The sequence below is a fragment of the Pezoporus occidentalis genome, unplaced genomic scaffold (genome assembly GCF_034315485.1).
Source record: "Pezoporus occidentalis ecotype Australia unplaced genomic scaffold, CSIRO_AGI_Poc_V1 ctg180, whole genome shotgun sequence".
Taxonomy (NCBI): Eukaryota; Metazoa; Chordata; class Aves; order Psittaciformes; family Psittacidae; genus Pezoporus; species Pezoporus occidentalis.
Window position 1 is genome coordinate 1,232,256 of NW_026913641.1, and position 20,348 is coordinate 1,252,603.

At 42.3% G+C, this 20,348-nt stretch overlaps 1 protein-coding gene across 1 annotated transcript; it reads left to right on the forward strand.

Moving 5' to 3' along the window:
• Positions 1 to 2,348: 2,348 nt before the first annotated feature.
• On the forward strand, positions 2,349 to 19,905 carry CFAP53 (cilia and flagella associated protein 53). Its single transcript, XM_062615392.1, has 8 exons — positions 2,349 to 2,476; positions 3,687 to 3,916; positions 6,157 to 6,330; positions 12,115 to 12,418; positions 15,650 to 15,865; positions 16,957 to 17,173; positions 17,662 to 17,764; positions 19,302 to 19,905. The coding sequence occupies exons 1-8, from the start codon at positions 2,417 to 2,419 to the stop codon at positions 19,516 to 19,518; spliced, it is 1,521 nt and encodes a 506-aa protein (XP_062471376.1). The 5' UTR covers positions 2,349 to 2,416; the 3' UTR covers positions 19,519 to 19,905.
• Positions 19,906 to 20,348: the final 443 nt, after the last annotated feature.

The window sequence follows — 20,348 nt, forward strand, 5'->3', positions numbered from 1 at the left end:
CCCACAGTCACTGTTTTAATTACCATTATCCTCCATCCCAGGCAGCTCCGGTGCCTGTCCGTCAGCAGGACATGGACCACAGGAGGCCTCAAAGGTGACTGCCCTCCCTGACCAGGAGCTGATTCTGTGGGGCTCACACAGCTACCACCAACCCGCAGGCACAGGGAGCCTATTCTTGCCATTAAACTCAATCTCTGGTTTATGCACATATTAACACAACACTTTCTCACTCTTTTACCCATCTGTGCAAGCTCTCCCCTCACTAGATGTCCTTAGCACTTCCCAGCCAGGCACTTTGCTCTGAGGGGCTCCAGGGCCTGGACTCTGTCACCCTCTGAATCATAGACTCATAGAATGGTTCAGGTTGTAAGGGACCTTCAAAAGCTCATCCAGCCCAATCCCCCCTGCAATGATCAGGGACACCTTCCACTAGATCAGGTACCCCAGAACCACATCCAGACTTGAATGTCTCCAGGGATGCTGCAACTGCCACCTCTCTGGGTAACCTGTGCCAGTGTTTTACCACCCTCATTGTGAAGAATTTTTTCTCATATCCAGCATGAATGTCTCCTTTCTTAGTTTAAAACCATCACCCCTCGTTCTATCACATCAGGCCCTGCTAAAATGTTTCTCCCCATCCTTCTTAATAGGCCCCTTTAAGAACTGAAAGGCCACAATAAAGCCTCCCTGAGTCTTCTTCCTCCAGGCTGAGCAAGCCCTGCTGTCTCAGCCTTTTCTCACAGCAGATGAGCTTCACCCCTCTGATCATTGTGCTGCTGCCCCAGAGCTGGATCAGGACTGTGGGGGGGTCTCCCCATAGCACAGCAGAGGGGCAGGATCCCCTCCCTGAGCTGCTGCTCACGCTCTGGGGGTGCAGCCCAGCACATGGGGGGGTTCTGGGCTCAAGTGCTCAGTGAAGCTGGGTCATGGGGAGCTTCTCACCCAACACCCCAAGTCCTTCTCCTCAGGGCTATTCTACATCCCTCCATCCCCCAGCCTGTCTTGATACCGGGGGCTGCCCGAACCAGGGGGTTGTGATAAACACATAAATGTATTTGCTTTCACGAATCATACGTGTTGCTATGTGGATATAACTGTATGAGTTCACAAATCTCACTAAAGATACAAGACTAGACAAGTTGAAATTGGCCAGAACTCTTGAGTAAAATGGAGTCACATAGCAAAAGAATTTGTAAAGGTAAAAGAAAAGGGTGTGTGTGTGTGTGTGTGTGTGTGTGTGTGTGTGAAGGGGGGGCTTGATATAAGGAAAGTAGTGCCTGGAAAACATAGGGTTAAAGTACTTTTAGTCTAACTTAAGTCGAAGATAAAGAAGAATGTGTTGTAAGTCTGTGGAATCTAGTGGCCCCACTAAACATGAATGAGTTATTTCACACCATCCTTCTACTTATCAGTTAGTTTAGAGACAGAGCCTCCCAACCATCTGCTAGCTTGGGATACTCCTTGTCTGCCCATCCTGCAATAAATTTTGCACTGTTCTAAACCTTTGCTAGCTATCAGAATTACAGATATAGCTGGTTTCAGCTAATTTGTGATTACTGGGGCATCCAACCATGCCAAAGGTGAAAGTACACTGTGAGGAAGACTGCTTACTTCATCTTGAAGACCTCTGCTCACAAGAGGAAGACTGCTTACTTCATCCTCAACACCCCCACCCACAATCACTGCAGAGCAGTGCACAGACACCAAGAGACTTATGCTAATAAATTCCTGGAGCTAGTTATAATATTCCCTACCTATACACAGGAATTATGAATGTGTATATGACTAATGCAGTAGTGAAAGTATATAAACCTGTAACAAATGCTAATCAGTGCACCTCTGGCTACGGTCATGCACCCAGCACTGTTACTTTTATTGACTTTGTCCCTCAATAAAACCCTGTTATCTCTATTAGAGGAGTGAGCTCGTATTTCACAGGGTGGACGCTGTGCTTGGCCCCACTGAACCTCATCGTGTTTGCATGGTTCCACTTCTCCAACCCGCCCAGCGCCCTCTGTATCGCATCCCTACCGTCGGGTGTGTCATCTGCACGCTTGTGACAGTGCACTCAACCCCACTCTGTTGCTGATGAAGTACTGATCCCAGTATAGACCCCTGAGGGCCACCATTTGTCACTGGTGTGCATCCAGACATTGAGCTGCATGCAACTGTCCAACCATCTTATCAGCGCACTCATTAAATCCATCTCTCTACAGGTTAGAGAAAAGGACCTTGTGGGGTACCGCGCCACGGGCTGCAGACCTGCGGCACCACACGGCTGCCCCCGGGGGTCCCGAGTCCCCCCCCGCCGCCATTACAGCCCACCACCTCCCTCACCCCTCCGTGCAGGCTGCGTCATGACGTCACATCCGCCGCCGCGCATCGCTATAGCAACGGATGAGGCGGCCGAGCGGCCATGGCGGCGGAGCGGCGGTGCCGGGAGGTTGCCGGGCCCGGCCCGCACTCCGTAGCGGTGGTGAGGGACCGAGCCGGGACGGGGACAGCTTCCTCCCCTCCAGTCGGGGGTGCGCGGTGGGAGAGTCTCAACCCGATGCCGGGCCCTGTGAGGGGAGCTGGGAGCGGGGTGTCGTGAGGGCTGCAGGAGTTGGGGGTCCCTGAAGGAGCCTTCCCAGCTGCACCCCTGTGGGGCCAAGTCTGTCCTTCGCGGATACACAGGTCCCGTGTGTTCGCCGTAGGGTGCGGCTGTGTGTGGGAGGGCGCTGGGGAGATGTGGCTGGAGGGAGTTGGCTGGGGGTGACCTGTGGTGAGGACACTTGTTCGGTGTATATAAAGCAAACTGTAAACATCCCCTTGCATGTATAGGGCAAGAATGAAGCTGTAGCATGGGAGACAAGGAAGTGCGGGCACCTGAAGCCATTTCATGCTCTTGTACGGGTGTTGTGCTATTCAAGGCAGTCCTCTTGGGGTTTACCCTTATAACCCCAAATTCTCATCATTTGCTGTTATGTATCGTAGAATCCCAGACTGGTTTGGGTCGGAAGGGACTTTAAAGCTCATCTGTCTCCAGTCCCCTGCCACAGGCAGGGACCCCTTCCACTAGAGCAGCTTGCTCCAAGCCCCTGTGTCCAACCTGGCCTTGAACACTGCCAGGGATGGGGCAGTCACAGCTTCTCAGCCAGCGCCTCAGCACTCTCACAGGGAAGAGCTTCTGCCTAAGAGCTCATCTCAGTCTCCCTTCTGGCAGGTTAAAGCCATTCCCCTTGGCCTGTCCCTATAGGCCCTTGTCCCAAGCCCCTCTCCAGCTTTCCTGCAGCCCCTTCAGGCACTGGAGCTGCTCTCAGGTCTCCCCTTCAGGAGCCTTCTCTTCTCCAGGCTGCCCCAGCCCAGCTCTCTCAGCCTGGCTCCAGAGCAGAGCTGCTCCAGCCCTCGCAGCATCTCCATGGCCTCCTCTGGCCTCGCTCCAACAGCTCCACGTCCCTCTTGTGCTGCTGCCCCAGAGCTGGATCAGGACTGCAGGGGGGTCTCCCCAGAGTGCAGCAGAGGGGCAGGATCCCCTCCTTGAGCTGCTGCTCATGCTCTGGGGGTACAGCCCAGCACATGGGGGGGTTCTGGGCTCGAGTGCAAATTGTCTTATTTGGTGATTAATTCAGCTAAAAACCAAAATCAAAACAAAAAGTGGAATAACTGATTATATTTTTACTACTGACTTATGTTTTCTCTTACAGAGAGCCAAGCCTCCTAAAGAGCAAAGAAATGAAAATTTTTTGTTGGCCTGGAGACAGAAAGAAAAGGAACTCCTTGAAAAGACTAAATTAATAAAGCTGTTCGACCAGTACTGCAAGGTCTACAGGTGGCAGCAATGCAAAGAGCAAAAATGGCTGAACAGTGCTGTGCAGAGGAAGGTTGACGCGACAATGCAGGAGTATCTGGCTGGGATTGACGAGAGGAGAATGAGGTAGCAAACAAGTAGCTAATACCAATATCTGCCCTACTATTTTCAACTTAACTTAGAGGAATGATGACAGGGAAAAACATTCTAGAGCTCAGCATTGTATGTTATACTGTGTATTGGAGCATGATGTTTGTTATTTTAACAGAAATCGTGAGTTGTGCTTATTTGTTGGCCAAGCAGTAGTGTACAGCAAACAGTAGTTATTTGCTGCCATTAGTATTATTGATGCGTGAACCAGTCAGTAGAGATCACGTCAAACACATTAATTAGTACTGTTTAGGTGGCGTTTAGAACCTAGTCTGCCAAATGCAAATTAAAAGTAGTATTTTGTAGTAGTATATTCAGTATATAGTTGTAGTATATGAACTTTAATGGCTTGATTTTTAAAGAGAGTGAAGAGTACTTTATTGTCAGAAGCTTTAATTGCTGGGTGTGACAGTGTTTTTTTGTAGCTTCATCAAGTCAATGTTTAGGTCATACAAGTAATTTTCATTAGAGGCAGTTTCAAAAATAAGAGAATTTCAAAAGTCAGAATAATAAAGGTGAGGCATATCACGGTCTTGTAAAGAACACAACTGAGCTGTGTTGATCTTTGGGAAAAAAAATTAATATGATTCTACTTCTCAGTTACTTTTTCATGTTAAGTGACTTTGGAGCTGTGAAGGTCACGGGTTAGGTATCCTGCTCTGGTATGTCTTTGTAGCAATTGTATACCACTTGCACAGGTTGGAAGGAACCTCCTGAGATAATCTAGTCTGACCCCCTGCTCAGGCAGTCTTGTACAGCAGGTTGCCCAGTACTGTGTCAATTTGGGTTCTGCTTATCTCTATACATGGAGACTTCACCACCTCTGTGGGCAACCTGCATCAGTATGTGACCACCCTTACAGCTAAAAATCAAACCAAAACAAACCCGAGTTTTCTTGTGTTCGGATGGAATTTCGCATGCTTTAGGTTGTGCCCGTTGCCTCTTATGCTGTCACTGTGCACCACTGAGAAGACCCTTTTCCACATTCCTTTCCTTCAGGTAAATATAAATAGGTAAATTCCCCTGAACCTTCTCCAGGCTGAAGTTTCTCCTCTCAGGAGAGATGCTGCAGTCCCTTAATTATCTTAGTGGTCCTTCACAGGGGCTCGCTTCACTAAGTCAGTATTTTTCTTGTCCTGGGGAGCCCAGAACTGAATCCAGCAATCTGTGTGAGGTCTGATCATTCCTGAAAGGAAGGTTCGCCTCCCTTGACCTGCTGGCAGTGCTTTTCCTCATGCAGACTAAGAAGCTGTTGGCTTTCTTTGCCGGAAGTGTGCATTGCTGGCTTCTGCTCAGCATGTCAGCCAGGACCCGGTGGTACCTTATGGCAGAGCCACTCAGCCAGTCAGCCTGCAGTGTGTACCAATTCATTGGGTTATTCCTTCCCAGGTGTTGTTGATCTTAATGGGGTTTGTTCTTACTTAGCTACTTAATATTCCTATGTTGTCTTTGCATGGAGACTCAGCTTGGTGTATAGTTAGAACTTTGTAATTCAGTTTCCAAAATTGGTTAGTCTTTGGCTTTGCTACTATAACTCCCACTGGCAGTGGCAGTTTAGGTCCTAGAGCGATATTGCTCATGTAGTAGCACGGCACACCATTACATAAAAGTGAGAGTAATTTCCTGGAAAATGCTGGGGGATTCAGGCTGAAATTAGTGAATTTCTGGATTCCTGAATTCCTCCACCTTTCTTTTTGCTAGAACAAATAGAGAGGTAAATGGTAAAATGTTTAAAAATTGCTGATTTGATATACTTTTTTCATCAAGTTCTTTCAGACTGAAGTGGTTTATGGAGTGATGCTTAAATAATAGAAGGTAGTTTAAGGGAAGATAGTTACAGATGTGTAGAGAAGGGTGATAAATACCCGGGAGGGATTATGCTGAAGGATAACACTAGTACAAGAGGAAATTAATTTCATCTGGTGACAAATATAGTATTTGTTTAATGGGGGACTGAAGTTGTGAAGTAACATCAGAAGTGGGTTTGTAAGCTCAGGAACTTAAGTTGTGCCAGGACAGACTAGCTCATACTGTGCTGTAAGATTCTCTCCATGGGCATAACAGGAATGATCCCTGAGTTAAAATTTGATGTTCCCTTCTTTGGCATTTGCAAGAAATGTTGAAAGGAGCCTAGTACCTATTTTGTGCTCATAACAAACTCAAACTTACTCAACAGAAGGGTTGTTTTAGCTTTTCTTTAAACATTTTTGTTACAGGCTTTGTGAGCTTCTGGAAGCAGAGGAAAGTAGGTACTGTGCTGAAATGGAGGCACTTGAAGAAACAGCACAGGAGAAACAAGCAAAGATGAGGGAGCGAGCAAAATTACTGAAAGAGAAGAGAGAAGAAGAAAGACAACAACTGGTGGCTGAAAAGAGAGAGCAGCAATTCAGGTATCACCATAAAAATACCTTATAAAAGAGAATTTGCCTGAAGTGAATATAAAGAAGCCATTTAACAAGGTGACAATAATAAACTGAGTAAGAAAAGATGAATGTGAGTGAAATGATAAACCAAAACCAAATTAAAGTGGCTTGGATAAAGGTGTGTGAGCTTTGCCAGAAATTGAAAGGCCTCAGCTATGTTGCATGCAGTGGAGCAGAGCATAGCCTGTTTTTGACTTTCTGTGGTCCAGGGACCAAATTTGTAATGCTGTAATGCTCAGTAAAATATGTGAGGAAAAAAGTTTAATTAGTAGAGATGAAGGCAGCAGGTACAGAGATCTTCACTATCCCCATTATTTGTTGAGATATTAGGAAAACATTCTTTCAAGTGTACTGTGAAACTCTGAGTCCTGTGTGAGCATCCCTGCACTGTCACCTGCCAAGTCAGCTGTTTTTGTCATTCCTTATTCTGGCATAATCTATTTCAGCTTTATATTATTGGAGTGAAAAGCGTTTATGGAAGATTAATTTGGCCTAAATGATACTTCCTAAGCTACATTGAAGATCCTTGAAAAGTGAAGATTGTCCAATAAGACAGTGTTTTTATTTACTGCATATTCAAGGATTCCAGCCAAAGGTGAAGTTTAAATGCAACCTGAAGTTCCTGGATGCTGAGCTTGTCAACATCTTCCAAAGTCATTAAGATTTACAGGTGTATATCAGGCTCTGAGGCCCTGGCATGAAATCTGACTTGTTCAGTTCTTGGAAATCTGATTTTCTGAGGAAGGGATGAAAATAATATTAATGTATTTTAATTGTAATCATTTGAAGTGTCTCTTGTTACTCTCCCACCATGGAAATCCAGAACACCTGCTTCTCAGTGTGCAGGAGTAAAAATCAACACTTGCTTTCACTTATGTATGAGCTCTAATTAACTAATTTCACAGGTAGATGTCTATTTCTTAAGTGTGGGCCTCATTGACTGAGGCAGGTGTTAAGACAGGGCGTTCACGTCTAAATTCACATGCTGGCTTTAAAATACAGCCCTCACAACTGACAATTTCTAGTCCGTATCCATCATGCAGTAGTTGAAATTCACATTTAAAATTGTTTTGAGGAGACGCTGCTGGACTGCCTTTTATTTTGTACCTGTAGCTTGTCTTGCATGCTGAGGAGTCATGATTCAGCTTCTGATTTAGACACCTAAAGGTAGGTGTCTAAGTGTTGCTATCTTTATATTCACTGAATATGAAATCCTGTTCTACTCAGTGAATTTTCATTGAGATCAGGACAGTTAAAGGAATCTAATGTTATACTGAATTAGCCATATACCGGTCTGTCAGCTGAACTGCACCCTGGCCGGTATTAACTGCAGTGATTGGGTAGATTCTCATTGATTAGAATTTAGCTGATATGTAGATGCCTGATTTTAGGTATTGTAATTGCAAACTGAATCCCACCAGTGAATCTCATCATCTGCTGATAACACACTTGGACTTTTGTACTGCAGTTACCTGTCTTGATGTCTCAGGTCCTGTTTTCTCCCAGTACAACCCTGCTGATACATTATTGACTCAGTCTCATGGGATCAGTCCCATCATTCTTCTACCTTTCCCAGTCCGCTCTCTCAGTCTCCCCTCTGTCAGTTTAAGGCCATTCCCTCTTGTCCTGCCTCTACAGGCCCTTGTCAAAAGTCCCTTTCCAGCTTTCTTGTAGGCCCGCTTTAGGTATTGGAAGGCTGCTATAAATATATATGCATAATATATTTACTTATTTATAAATCATGTACTTGTAGTATTATAGTAGTATATTATATATATTATAAAGCATATGCAAAAATTGAAATTAAAAGAGGGCAAGGTAAAGAAGAAGTAAACACTTTTAATTTTAATGCTACTTATTAGTGTTACGAAATGTGTTTTCTTCCCCAGTGGATTGTCTTACGCACCCTGCTTTGGAAACCTTTGCTCTAGGGCACAGCCAGAGGAGCCCAGGGAGATGATTTCAACAGCAGGTGGATATACACATGATTTTCTGTTTCTCTTTGCCTGTGAATTTACAACTATTCGGAATGTCTTTCTGAAACCGAATACAGACTTCTTTATTTCTTTTAACTTTAAGAAAGTCACTCCACTCTTTTGCAGTATAGATTCTCAGCCTGAGGTATGGGAGCACCTGAAGTGTACAACACTCCAATACATTATTTCAGAATACTAAAAGGATGCTCTTTTATCAGCTGTGTGGGCTGGGTTTGGAGCTGTAGCCCAAGGGTAATAGATCTAACAGCTTCTCAGTGGTGATATTAGCCAGGAAGAGTCCTTTGTGGTGAGGTCATAGAGGGCACAATCCTTGGACTACTAAAGTCACACTGGAATTCATTTTCATGAAGGGCTACAACTTGTATGAAAAGATACTCAGCCAGTTTTAGCCCAAGGGCATGTTCAGCATTGGTATCTTTAAAGAAAATTGCAGGATCTTAAAATTTGCATAAAACACATCCTTTTTATTGTGATCACATCAAACATCCATACAGAGATGCTGTTATCACAGCAACTTTGTATTGCAGCCATAAAATGAATAAATAACTGTGAGTGGTGGGGAATAAATGCAGTTTCTGTCTTTGGGAAGTAGCTACATACATTCTAATGTTAAGAAGCTTAGGATAGCAAAGTGAGGAAGAAAACCAGCCATCTGGGGGAGCAGATGTTTATAGGTTGCTGTAAAAGCTGCTTTAAAGGAATTATTTTGATGACATCAAGCAAGTATAGGGTTATTTTATATTAAAATTCTAACCATGCTGAACTTTTATTTAACTTCTCTTCCTTTCTGAGAATTCAATTAAAATTCAGATTAGTGTATAGTCATGAAAAAGAATAAGTAATTATTTATTCCTTCACTGCTGAGAGAACTTTGAACCCATTGTGTTAAGGTAATACAGTTATTTCTAATGGTGTAAGATTTCAAATCTTAATAATGGCATGTTTGCCTCACAATATTTGAGAAACACTTTTTTCATGAATAGTAATTAGTATTGTAGTCTTTAATCACCACTAGCTCCTGCCCAGGAGTTGGAAGATAGACCCCAGTGCTAAAATGTAAGAAAACTGGCAATAATGTAGTATGTTTGTTGACCTGCTTGAAGGACGGAGACACCTCTTGGAGCGTGCCATTGCTTACAGCCTGCACATCTCTGTGCTTCTCTCTGCTTTCATTGTTGGGACAACCAGTAGTCAGAAGGTTCCTGTCTTGTACAAGGGGCAAACTATTCCTTTTCACTAGCCTGCCCCGGCATCTGCTCCTTTGTTACTGCATTTCTTCACCCTTCTCTTCTGCAGCTATGCTAAGGATGGTTCCTCACTCCAGGGACAGTTTCTCCTTTAGATGATACAAGCCTGACTAAGGAAAGAACCAGCATTTGGTTAGAGGAAGTGACATATCCTAGGGTTGAGGGGGGCGAAAGTACCAAGTGTGGCAGGCTTTATCTTACAGCAATGTGGTGTTGATGAAAGGGAACTTGACAGATTGCTGTTGTTTCCTCCTAGTTAGGAGGTTAGAAATACCTTCTGGATATCAAGCAAAATGAGAATTTTGTTTTCATGACACTGCTGTCCCTTTTATTGTTTGTATATAGTGCCTAGCACCTTCTACCACAGGCTCCATGGCATTAGGTGCTTTACATATAGAAGATGAAGAAAGGGGTGCCCTTGGCCTCAGAAACTTACAGCTGAAATGTGAGGCAGCAAACAGTGAATGCTGACAGAAAGAAAACGTAGTGAGACGCCTGCTTCTGCATGAAATGACAGGTCATGGAATGTGTTCTTGGGCTGTACCTCACTGCTACAGCAACAAGGGACAGCAAGGTGTAGCCACCTTTCCCTTCCACAGTCAGCTCTGATTTTGGACTGCTCCACTCTAAGTTTGACTGTTGTTGTGGCAATGAGAACAGCGTCAGTCTGGCTTTCAGCACTGTCACTTTTTCTGTCTGTCAGCAGCTTGTTCAACTGGTTCTGAACCGGAGTAGAGCTATTTGGGGGAATGCTTTTTGCATTTTATAAACCGTAAGTATTTTTTAGTAGGCTATCTTAGCATGGAGTTTTATTGGTAAAGCTTTGGAAGATCTTGTAAGCCAACAAATAATTATTTACATGCTGGTGTTTGCCTCAGCTGCATATTAATGATACCAGGAGCTGTGCTCATTCTGTGCTTGTTAGAAGGAGGTGAGCAGGAGGTGACGAAGCCATAATTTCAGAGCATAATCTTACTAGTTTTAGGGCAGAAATGAGTTACAGATCACCAGTCACATGCTGTTTTGCTATATTTTCCCTGTTTGCATCATTGCCAGTGGATATAGCAGTTGACCTTAGGGAGAGGCCAAATTTGAGTTGTTTCTGAGGCCTCCATGAGCTATACTGGACTTCAGAATCATTTAGAAAAGTAAAGACTTTGCAAAGATAGGTCCTTAGCAGGACCACAGAATATGAAAAAGCAAACGACCAAATACCCACTTTTAGTGCTGGCAAATTTAATTTTGCTTTTAAGTATAAAAAAAAAAAATACTACACCTTCGTCAATGGGATTCAGATTTTGTGTTGTTGCTGCAGTTATTCAAATCAACTGTAACTATCCCAGTGTGGAGACCGAGTTCTGTGAAATAGTTCCTTGATAGCTATAAAATATTTTTGCTACACAGGACTGTCAGCTAAATGCTGTGCAAAGTAATAGTATTTTACATTGTACAGGTAACTGCTGCTGTCATGCCATGGTTTGAGATTCAGTCAATGATGTCTTACAATATCTGCTATGAATTCCTAATTAGGATTGTAGTAACCTGTAGAAGATATGGTTTCATTCAGCATGAAATTGAGGTATCTTTTTACTTCACAGCATTCACGTCTGTCACACACCCTTAGAGCTTGTAGATCCTGAACGCTTGTAGATCTTCACAATTGTTTGCCAGTTTCCCATTTTGAGTTTGTGAAAATTTATATCTTAGTTATAGAACAGATTAAAATGCTTGCATATTGTTCAAATTAGATGTTGTTCAATAGCATATGTTGATCTCAATAATGTTTTGTTTGCAAAAATAAAGGCGGAATCTATAAACAGTTGAGTGTTCTTCAGCTGGGGACAAATACCTGTTTATATGCAACTCATTTGCAGTGAGTAAGTGAAAACTGAAAGCTGCATTAGTTGTTTGACTTTCTAGCTTCTCCTGACTTTCATTGCAACTTTTCTGAGTTATCCCACAAAACTTCATTAAAAAAATTAATAAATTTCTAGTGGTTCCTGTTGAACCTAAATTTCCGTGCTCAAAGTATTTCCTGAGTATGGATGAGCTTTCAAGTGACTAATAAAGATATTCTAAGTCTTCATTTGAATAAAGAGCAACCTACATGTTGAGCAAGTGCAGTGTGCATGTGTTTTATATGTTAAAAGAAATATACAGACCCCACACATTGCATGTTCCAATGATATATATATATTTTGTATAAAATACACAGTGTGTATAAAATGTATGTATATATTGTGCATGTGTGTATATATATACTTTACAAATGCAGATATAGGACCTGCTCTTCAACTCATTCATGTCAAAATCTCTATCACATCAGGCTCTCTGTGATTCCTTAGGTCTCACAAGGAGTCAGTGTCAGACCAGGTAAACAGTTTGGTATCCTGACCCATAGTTCTTTGAGTATTACGAGCTGGGGACCTCTATCCATCACACCTCCAGACTTGCTTATTACTTTGAGACTTTTGTTTTTTTTTTTTAACATTTATGTTGCCTTTCAGAGAACAATCTGAAGAGCTTCGTAGACTGTGGATGAAGAAGCATCAGAAAGAAGTGTTTGAAGACCAGCTGGCCCAGGTAGCACTGAAGGAGGAGTTGGAAAAGCAGCAGCAGAAGGAAGACCAGATGGTTGAAGAGCTTTTGAAGGAGGATATGTTAGCAAAGGAAAAGCAGGAAGCGGTGAAGATGCAGAAAGTAGCAGAACAGAATCGGGAAACTCTGAATGCGCTCAATGCCCAGGTAGCGGTGCTGAGGGCTCACAAAGAGGAGGCAAAGCGGCTGAAGGAGGAAGAGGCTCGACTGCTGGTAATTTCTGTTATCATTCTCAATTCAGGGTTGTGTCTGAGGCCCTCCTAATGATAGGCTTAGTAGATATTTAGATTAATCTGTACCTTATTTGTATCTTCTTCACTGATTCCATTAGCATCTGAGACTTCCCTATTATGCTAAGCCTCTTTTCCAGAGCTGTGGCAAATGCATTCCTGTTTACAGAGGGAAATACATCTTTTGAATGCTTACCACCGTAAAGGATTTTGGCATTCAAAGGCTTTCAGAGCCTCTGAGGGAAATGGAAATGTTTTTAACCTTTTGCCCCACATCTTTGCAGTTTTCTGATTTCCGTTTTCTTGTGGGATAGCTGGAGAGTCCAGCACCACATCTCAGACCAGATCTCAGACCACGATATATATGTCCAATGATCATGGTAAATGCACTGGGAGGAAACACCAAGAGTGTGCTGCTCCCAGAAGGGAATTGGAGCCAGGAGCTGAAGGTGACAGTAGGACAGGCAAGTACACTGTCCTCCATGTCAGGAGTCCCACAGTACCCAAAGAAATGGAACAGAGGAAGTCTGCTGTCAGTAACTGCTGACATCTAAAAGTCTAGACTGCTTGGCAAGTCAAGTCAGCAGGTCTAGATCAGGATCAACCTCAGGCATAGGCATACCTGCAGCACAGCTCTTGTAGGCACCAAGGGCAAGACACTGAACCTAACTGCAGCTTGAAGTGACTCCTCTTAGCCCTTTCTCACACCAGTCTTTCCCAGCTCTCTGATCCAAGGCTCACATCAGGGCTGGCTGCAAGCACAGGTAGGCAAACCCTGCAGAGAGGTTGTAGCGCCTGTTGATGAACTCAGGACCCTGATACGTACATGAGGAGACATGTTTATATGAAAAATCTCAACTGATTATGCTGCAGCTGACTGAATTTCAGAATCTACATCGGTTTTTTTTTTTAGAAACAAATTAGCAAGCAGTGCCCAAGCTCTCTCACCTGCTGTTGTTGACTGCTGTTGGGCATCACATCACGGGAGGCATTTGATTACCTTGGCCAAAATGGCCACTACCCTTTTTTTTTTTTCTCCTTATCTTCCCCCAGTGTAGGCTTGCTGTAGTTGTGCTGGATTTAGTGGGGTCACTGGTTCACAGTATTCTTGTTGACTTTGTGAGTTGAGACTGTTTAGTTCAGACTCAGGCTTCATTTTGCAGCTATTTACATGTAGCAGTTGAATAATCACTCAGGGTACTGTGTTAGACACTGGAAGCTGATGTTGGCAAGATACATACTCCACTGATTTGTAAAAATAATGACTCTACGCTCTGAAAATCCTGCCTGTAAAACAGTAGAGTCCTTCTTTCAAGCTAGACTTGTAATGTTTCACTTATTTAAAAACATGCAGAATGAAATTGTCTTCTTCTGACAACTTTTAAGGCACTGCCAAACCTCCCAGCCAAAGAACTCTTGTACTTAACTGGCCTTTTCAGAAATATCCGACTAGAGTAGAAGACTCTGTAGCTTCCCCTGAAGAGAGCTGCCCTGGGCTCTGTCAAGGACATAAATTTCTGGTGAAGTGGTTTGGTGTCAGAAAAAAGCTTTCTTCAAAGGGTCCATAAAGAAGAGTTTCTGTATTGAAAATGGGATATAATCCTTTATCAGCAGAAGAGGGATATGGCAGATGGCCCCATTACAAGTTTCTCAGTGCAGAGTTGATAGCCTCTAATGGTCAGGGGTTTCATCTGGATGAAGGACACACCAAGGACAACTAAGTGTCTCGATGTGTAATGGTTTCTTCTGGTTGCTGCTTGAAGTAGATTATTTAGTAAATTAAAACTTGCGCCTTTGCCATGAAATACCACGTGTGCATCAGAATGCCTCAGGCTGGATGACAAAACAGAGACAGCAATTTTGCATTAGCTACACTAGTGACATTAGCCATCTTCCTGCTGCTCTTTCTTTTCTCTCTGTTAAAGAAGTATGATTTCCTGAGAAGGTGATTGAAATCACATTATTCTGGCTGTAGTCTCACAAGTGCTACATGGGTTTCTGCCATAGCACTTTGGTCCTAGCTTACAGATGGATGGTTGGTAACAATTTCTGTGTACACTTGCAGTGTTGTGCTACCCCAGTGTTTATACCTTCGTAGAATAAGCACCACAGATTCCATCTTTGGACACTCTCACACAGCTTCACTGGTGTCAGAATTCAGTCTACGACATGTGGCAGCTTGCCCACTAGACTGTTAACTAGCTCTGGCTTTGAAGCACTAGAAAAATCAGTGAGTGCTTTATGTGCAGCATAACAAGTTCTGTTCCTTAAGAAATGCAGCTTGTACTTCTGTATGGGGAAGATTAGACAAACCTGCTAATGCATTTGAGAAGAACTGTTCACATTACAAAAGAGATATTTAATTTAAAAACAGGCTAACAAAAAAACTGTACCTTCAAGACAGCTGACACATTGCTTCTGAGGCCTGTAGATAAGTTAATGATGGTCACATACTGTTTTATGACTATGTTTAAGTGCAGTTGTGCTTGCAAACTTACTCAAATGCAGGCTGTTCAGGAATTATGCTGTTAGTTTATTGATGATACTCTGGGATTAATTTTTGTTATTTTTTTTTAATATTCTTGAATAGAACTGTTTGATCTTGAATACGTTTTCTGGTTTTCACTGTTTGTTTTTTCAGAACTCAGCTCTACTGTCCATTTTTTCTCTTCTTTCCAATATAAAATGGAATGGTTTGAAACCATGGAAATTCAGTAACTGCCCATCAAAATATAAAGATCCAATTATTTATTTTATACAACCTTATGTTCACTAGTTCTGTGCTCTGGACATCCAGCACAAACATGGCACAGGTAATACATGCAGAAACAGGAGGGCTCTATTACTGGTTAATGGTTATGGCTGCATGTGACAACTTGGACATAGATCATGAATGCTGCAATGATATTGATTTCTCTGAAGAGATGATTCTGTCTACCCTTTGAAATACTTGGAGAACATCAGGCGTTTCAGTGTTTTGATATTGAAGTGCATGTGATAATTAAATGTAAAAATCCTGAATTCTAGTAAATGATATGCTGAAATGTTCATGCTTTAACAGGTTCAATGGATCACACTGATTCTCTAATGTCAGCAAGAAAGGCTTTAAATATTTATCTTTGCTGTCCAATGTTCCAATTAAACTAATTCGAGCCATCACTTTAGTTTGAAGTTATGCAATGATTTTACAAGCTGGCTATTTTTACCATTGTAGGAAGAAGAACAGCAACTGCTTAAACTAGAAAATGAACAACTTCAGCTGGAGAAACTGCAGAAACAGAGGGAATGCAGGGATATGTTGCTCAGTGCAGCACAGGACAGGAAGAATCATCTTAATGAAGAAAAACAAGTTGAACTTGCCTTAGAGATGAAGATCTTAGAAAAAGCTCTTCAGGACCCCCAGGAGAACATTGAGAAAGCAAGAAGAAAAGTAAGGCCTAGAGGTCTTTGTTGTGAAGTTGTGGGGGAGTACCTCATCTAGACTAATTTTGTGGCCTTTAGTGCTTTATACTGCACAGTATAAATGAGATCAGGCACAAGCCCTTTTCTCTGAACAAGTTGATTCTTTTCTTGCATAGTCTGTCACCTCTCCTCCTGCCACAGCTCTACTCCTCTGAGGAAACCCATTATCTATTAAAACCACAGTGAGTAATTTAAAGCATGCTTTGCAATCAGCAAGGATACCAAGCTAAGTGAAAGAAGGGAGCTTTTAAGAAATCCTGGACTCTTGTCCCTCTACCAATATCATGGTGTATAAATCACCCAAGATTTTTCATCCTTGCACTACATGGGTATAATGGAGGTTAGAAAAATATTTTTTGTTTCATGGACCTGATTTGTTAAGTATTTACAACTGCTAATACTTCTAATTCATTAATGCTAAGAAGTTATTTTAAGTCTTAGCTGGATAAGCCAAGATGCAGATACAGCATTTATATAGATAGCTGCATATGCAGATGCAAAACCTCATATTAAATATCTTGGAGATGCTGTGAATTGATGGATGTGACTGTCACTTCCTAAATTTAAAACAAGTAGATTGTCCAGCTTCAGGGTGAAAATAGCTTTCAAGGTAACTTTAAGCCAGAGCAGAGAGATGCATTCATTACTCTGTTCAAGTTATTTAGAAGCTCATGTGAGTTAATGTGAGAAAGTTGTATAAACTCACTGTTAGACCTTGGCACAAAATTAGAAGAGGTGATATTTATTATTATACTTACTGGACCCCAAGACTTCTAATGCAGGTAAAGGTGAAGTAGCTGCAGGAAGTTTGTGAAATGTCAGTGTCGTAGGCAGCTGAGCTTCTCTGGGGGAAGGGATCACTTGGTTTTATTCTGCTCTTATGCTATTGTCCAAGCACTGCTGACTGGCCAGGAAGAAGATTCTGTGCAGCTCTTTCCCATGGCAGGGTTTGGCATGGAGCTCTCAGTTCCCAGTGGCTGCAAACTCCACTTCTCTTCATGTTTTGAAAGTTGTTTTGAAGTCATTTACTCAGCTCTGCAAATGTCTCTGTGTTTGCAGCAAGAGCTGTTAAAGGAGCAGAAGACTTACCTGGCGCACCTGGCTCAACAGCAGGAGGAGGAGAACCAGCGACAAAAAGAAGAGGACAAGATTGTTGATGAGGAGATAGCAAAGATTTGGGACAAAAAAGCTGAGCAATTGAGACTAGAAAAGGAGTCTAGAAAGCAGCTTCTGAATGATGTCCTGAATACAAGACAACTGCAGATTGAGGAGAAGTGTAAGTAGTAACAGCTCACTGTCTGGGCACCAAACCTACCACATGAATGTGAGTCTTGGCAAAGGTAAAGGGAGTACAGCACGCTGCTTTTGGGAAGACCCTCTGGCCCAGCATGCGCAGGGTGTATGGCTGACTGGACAACAATGCTACTGTGTCTGAATCTGCTTCTGAAACTTCACTCCTACAGACATTCCCTGCACTAATTTCCCATTGTATCACCACAGCAAAGCCTAGTAAAGGAAAGAACGCATGATCAAGCAGTCATTATTATTAACTATATTATTATTAGATTCTTAATGTGAAATCTATTCTGAGTGGGTGAAAAACTGAGAATACACTTGTCATTGTTCTGTGTGCTTCTTTAGAAGCAACAGAACTCAGGCTTTCTATTTAGGCTACTTGGCTTGAACACAGCCTTGCTGTCCTTCCAAGCTTAGCAGTGCTGTTATCTTTAAAAGGCTTTGTTGTTTGTTTTTTTTTTTTTGCAGTGCAGAGAAATGTAAAGAAGCAGGAAGAACTCGCTCAGGAGAAGAAGTTACTAGCTGAAGCAATCAGTGAATTCAAGCATACTGAAGAAGAAAAATATGCAAGGTTTTTGTGTTTTTTGTTTTTTTTTTTTTTTTTTTTCCTATGCCTTCAGTTCATTCCATTGCAGATCAATGTTTTAAGCTTGTGGAAAGGATAATTCTTATTTTCATACAATTTTAAGAGCACTGGGTGGGCTTTATTCTGTTCAGAGAGGCTCTGCCACTGTGGAGCTTGTTATCTCTAAACTGCTCAACAGCAGCTCTGTTAAACTGCAGTTGTTATTAAATCACTAATTCCAATCTCATCATACAAATAATGGTATTTCATTACATATCCTTATTTTGGTCTTTTGGGAACATCATGTGACTTGCATCAATCATGGTTATTAAAAACATCCCCTCATACTCTGAGCTGTTTCTATGAGTGGCAGAATTTGGGGAGGAGGGTTAATGAAGGGTTAGTTCATTGGTTACCTAGGAGAACTAGTGTGTTTTTGCTTATTACTAAACTCCACACACATGCATCCCTTAAAACAGTCATATAGGCAGCCACCCGAGTAACAGACTACTGCACGAAACCCAGCTACACGGGGTTCTTCCCTTGCAGCTCCTCAGGGTGAGAATGTAGTTACATGCAATAGCTGAAATGTTCCTCTGGGTGTCATGAAAGCCTAGGGCTCCGGGCTTTTTTCGCTTCCTCAATTTCCATTTTGCACTCCTGCCCTGTCTCCACGCTTGTCCGCAGGAGGTAACTGGTTAGCTTCTTCTATAGACAGTATCTGTTGTGTTCTCTGACGGTGTTATTGGTAACAATCTCCTGGCTGCAGCAGGAACCTCACCCTTCTGAAGGAAGCAAGCTGAGCTTCATTTTGGATATGCTTCACTTAGCAAAGGTGTTATTCAGAGGTGTCAGTAAGGGTTTGTGGTTCAACTGTGTTGTGTTAGTGCACAAGTCTGGACTAGACTGTTGGTACTTTAAGTGACTGTGTGAGTCTGTCTGACTCGTGCTCCAGAAGTGCCTGAACAAGTAGGTAGACTTCCACTGCTTCTCCAGAGGGTCGTGAAAGTAATCTATGAGTCTTGAGGTGGAAGGGAAGAATGATTTCTTCTGACAGCCATTTCCTAGAATATCAGTATGACAGCGCAGCAGGAGCCTGCACCTTGCCTTCCCTTTGGCAGTGACTTGTTATCTTCAGAATGAGGGCATGGAGATGGGGTATAAGGCTGCTACAGCAACAAGCCTGAGCTAGGAGAGGACAGAGACCTGACATACTGATTCTCTGTCCTCTCGCCACCACTGTGAGGGGCAGAGAAGGGGCCATCCTGGTTACAAAGAGTTGTTCTTGCTCTCTTTGTTGAGCACTGATTTTGCAATCTGCCTTGTAAAATGTTACAGAATGCAGTTAATACTCTAAAGACCCTAAGGTTAGCAGGTAGCATTTGGTTAATAGAATGGTAGTTATTCTTAACACCTAAAAGGAGTTTAGTCCAAAGTTGAATGCTAATAGCTATAGTAATAATAGTAATAATAAATTATTATGTTGTTTGGGGTTTTTTTTTACCCACACTTCATAAATAAGCTATTCATATATCTTTTACAGAAAAGTAAAAGAAGCAAAAGAATACCAAGAGCAACTCAGGGCTCAAATGGCCTGTCGACAACAGGTCCGCAATGCTGAGCAAGAAGAGAAGCAACGAGATTATGAATCGAGTCTAGAAGCAGAGAGAGCTTACCAAGAAAAGGTACAGGACATTCTATCAATACCTCGTGAGAAAGTAGCAAAAACCCACCCTTTCAGAAGAAAACTAATGTCTTGACTCTAAAGAAGATCACCCACTATGGTATTTTAGCTCCCTCAGTTGCCTTTAAAAACATTTTCTAAAGATGTTTATAACTGACTTGAGTTAGTAGACCCCTCTCCACTGTGATGCTCAAAATATTTAACTGGAAAATACAAGAAATAGTATTTTACTTGTATAAGAAACAAGCATTTTAAAGGTAACTTTTTTCCATGTGGACTTTTACAAAATGACTAATCCAGATCAAAGTGTGTGGCATCTTAATACAAGACAACTGTATGTTCTCTGCAGTATAATAAAGGATTGTGGCACAAATGGTATGTAGGCATCCTTTAAAATCTGCACAAAGAAAACTTGTATAAGAGTTTTAGTGAACTTTTATTAAAGTGCCTTTCAAACTGCAAATATTTTCAAAGTCTTTTTTTGTATTTAAACAAAAATTACCTGGTGATTCATCTTCATTTCCCTTGTTAAACACAAAACTATGAATCTATTTTAGATGAGATGGGCAGTAAAGAGCTGATACTGCTCTGCACGTGTTCTGATAGCCCTTGAATGATCTGTGGAATATTGGAGTCACAAAGCTTGTCTGTAAGACATCTGCTTGGACAGAATTAATTGTGCAGGACTGAAGTTATCATTTTCTTGCAAAAAGGGTTATTATTTATAATTTTGACAGCAACTCTGCCTCTTTGGACTGCCCCTGGATTGCTGCCAGTGCCATGGTCTGAACACACAGAATGGGATTGCAGAGCACCAGCAACATTTTAAGACAGAGCAACACAAAAAATGGTCAGATGTCAACAGGAAGCTCTTGGAAAGGTTTTGGCAGTGGGGAGGAGGGACAG

Coding starts and splice junctions, on each gene's coding strand:
- CFAP53 (XM_062615392.1), top strand. CDS start 2,417: ATGGCGGCGGAGCGGCGGTGCCGGGAGGTTGCCGGGCCCGGCCCGCAC. Junction 2,477..3,686: donor GCCCGCACTCCGTAGCGGTG/GTGAGGGACCGA, acceptor TTTCTCTTACAG/AGAGCCAAGCCTCCTAAAGA. Junction 17,765..19,301: donor GAAGAAGAAAAATATGCAAG/GTTTTTGTGTTT, acceptor TATCTTTTACAG/AAAAGTAAAAGAAGCAAAAG.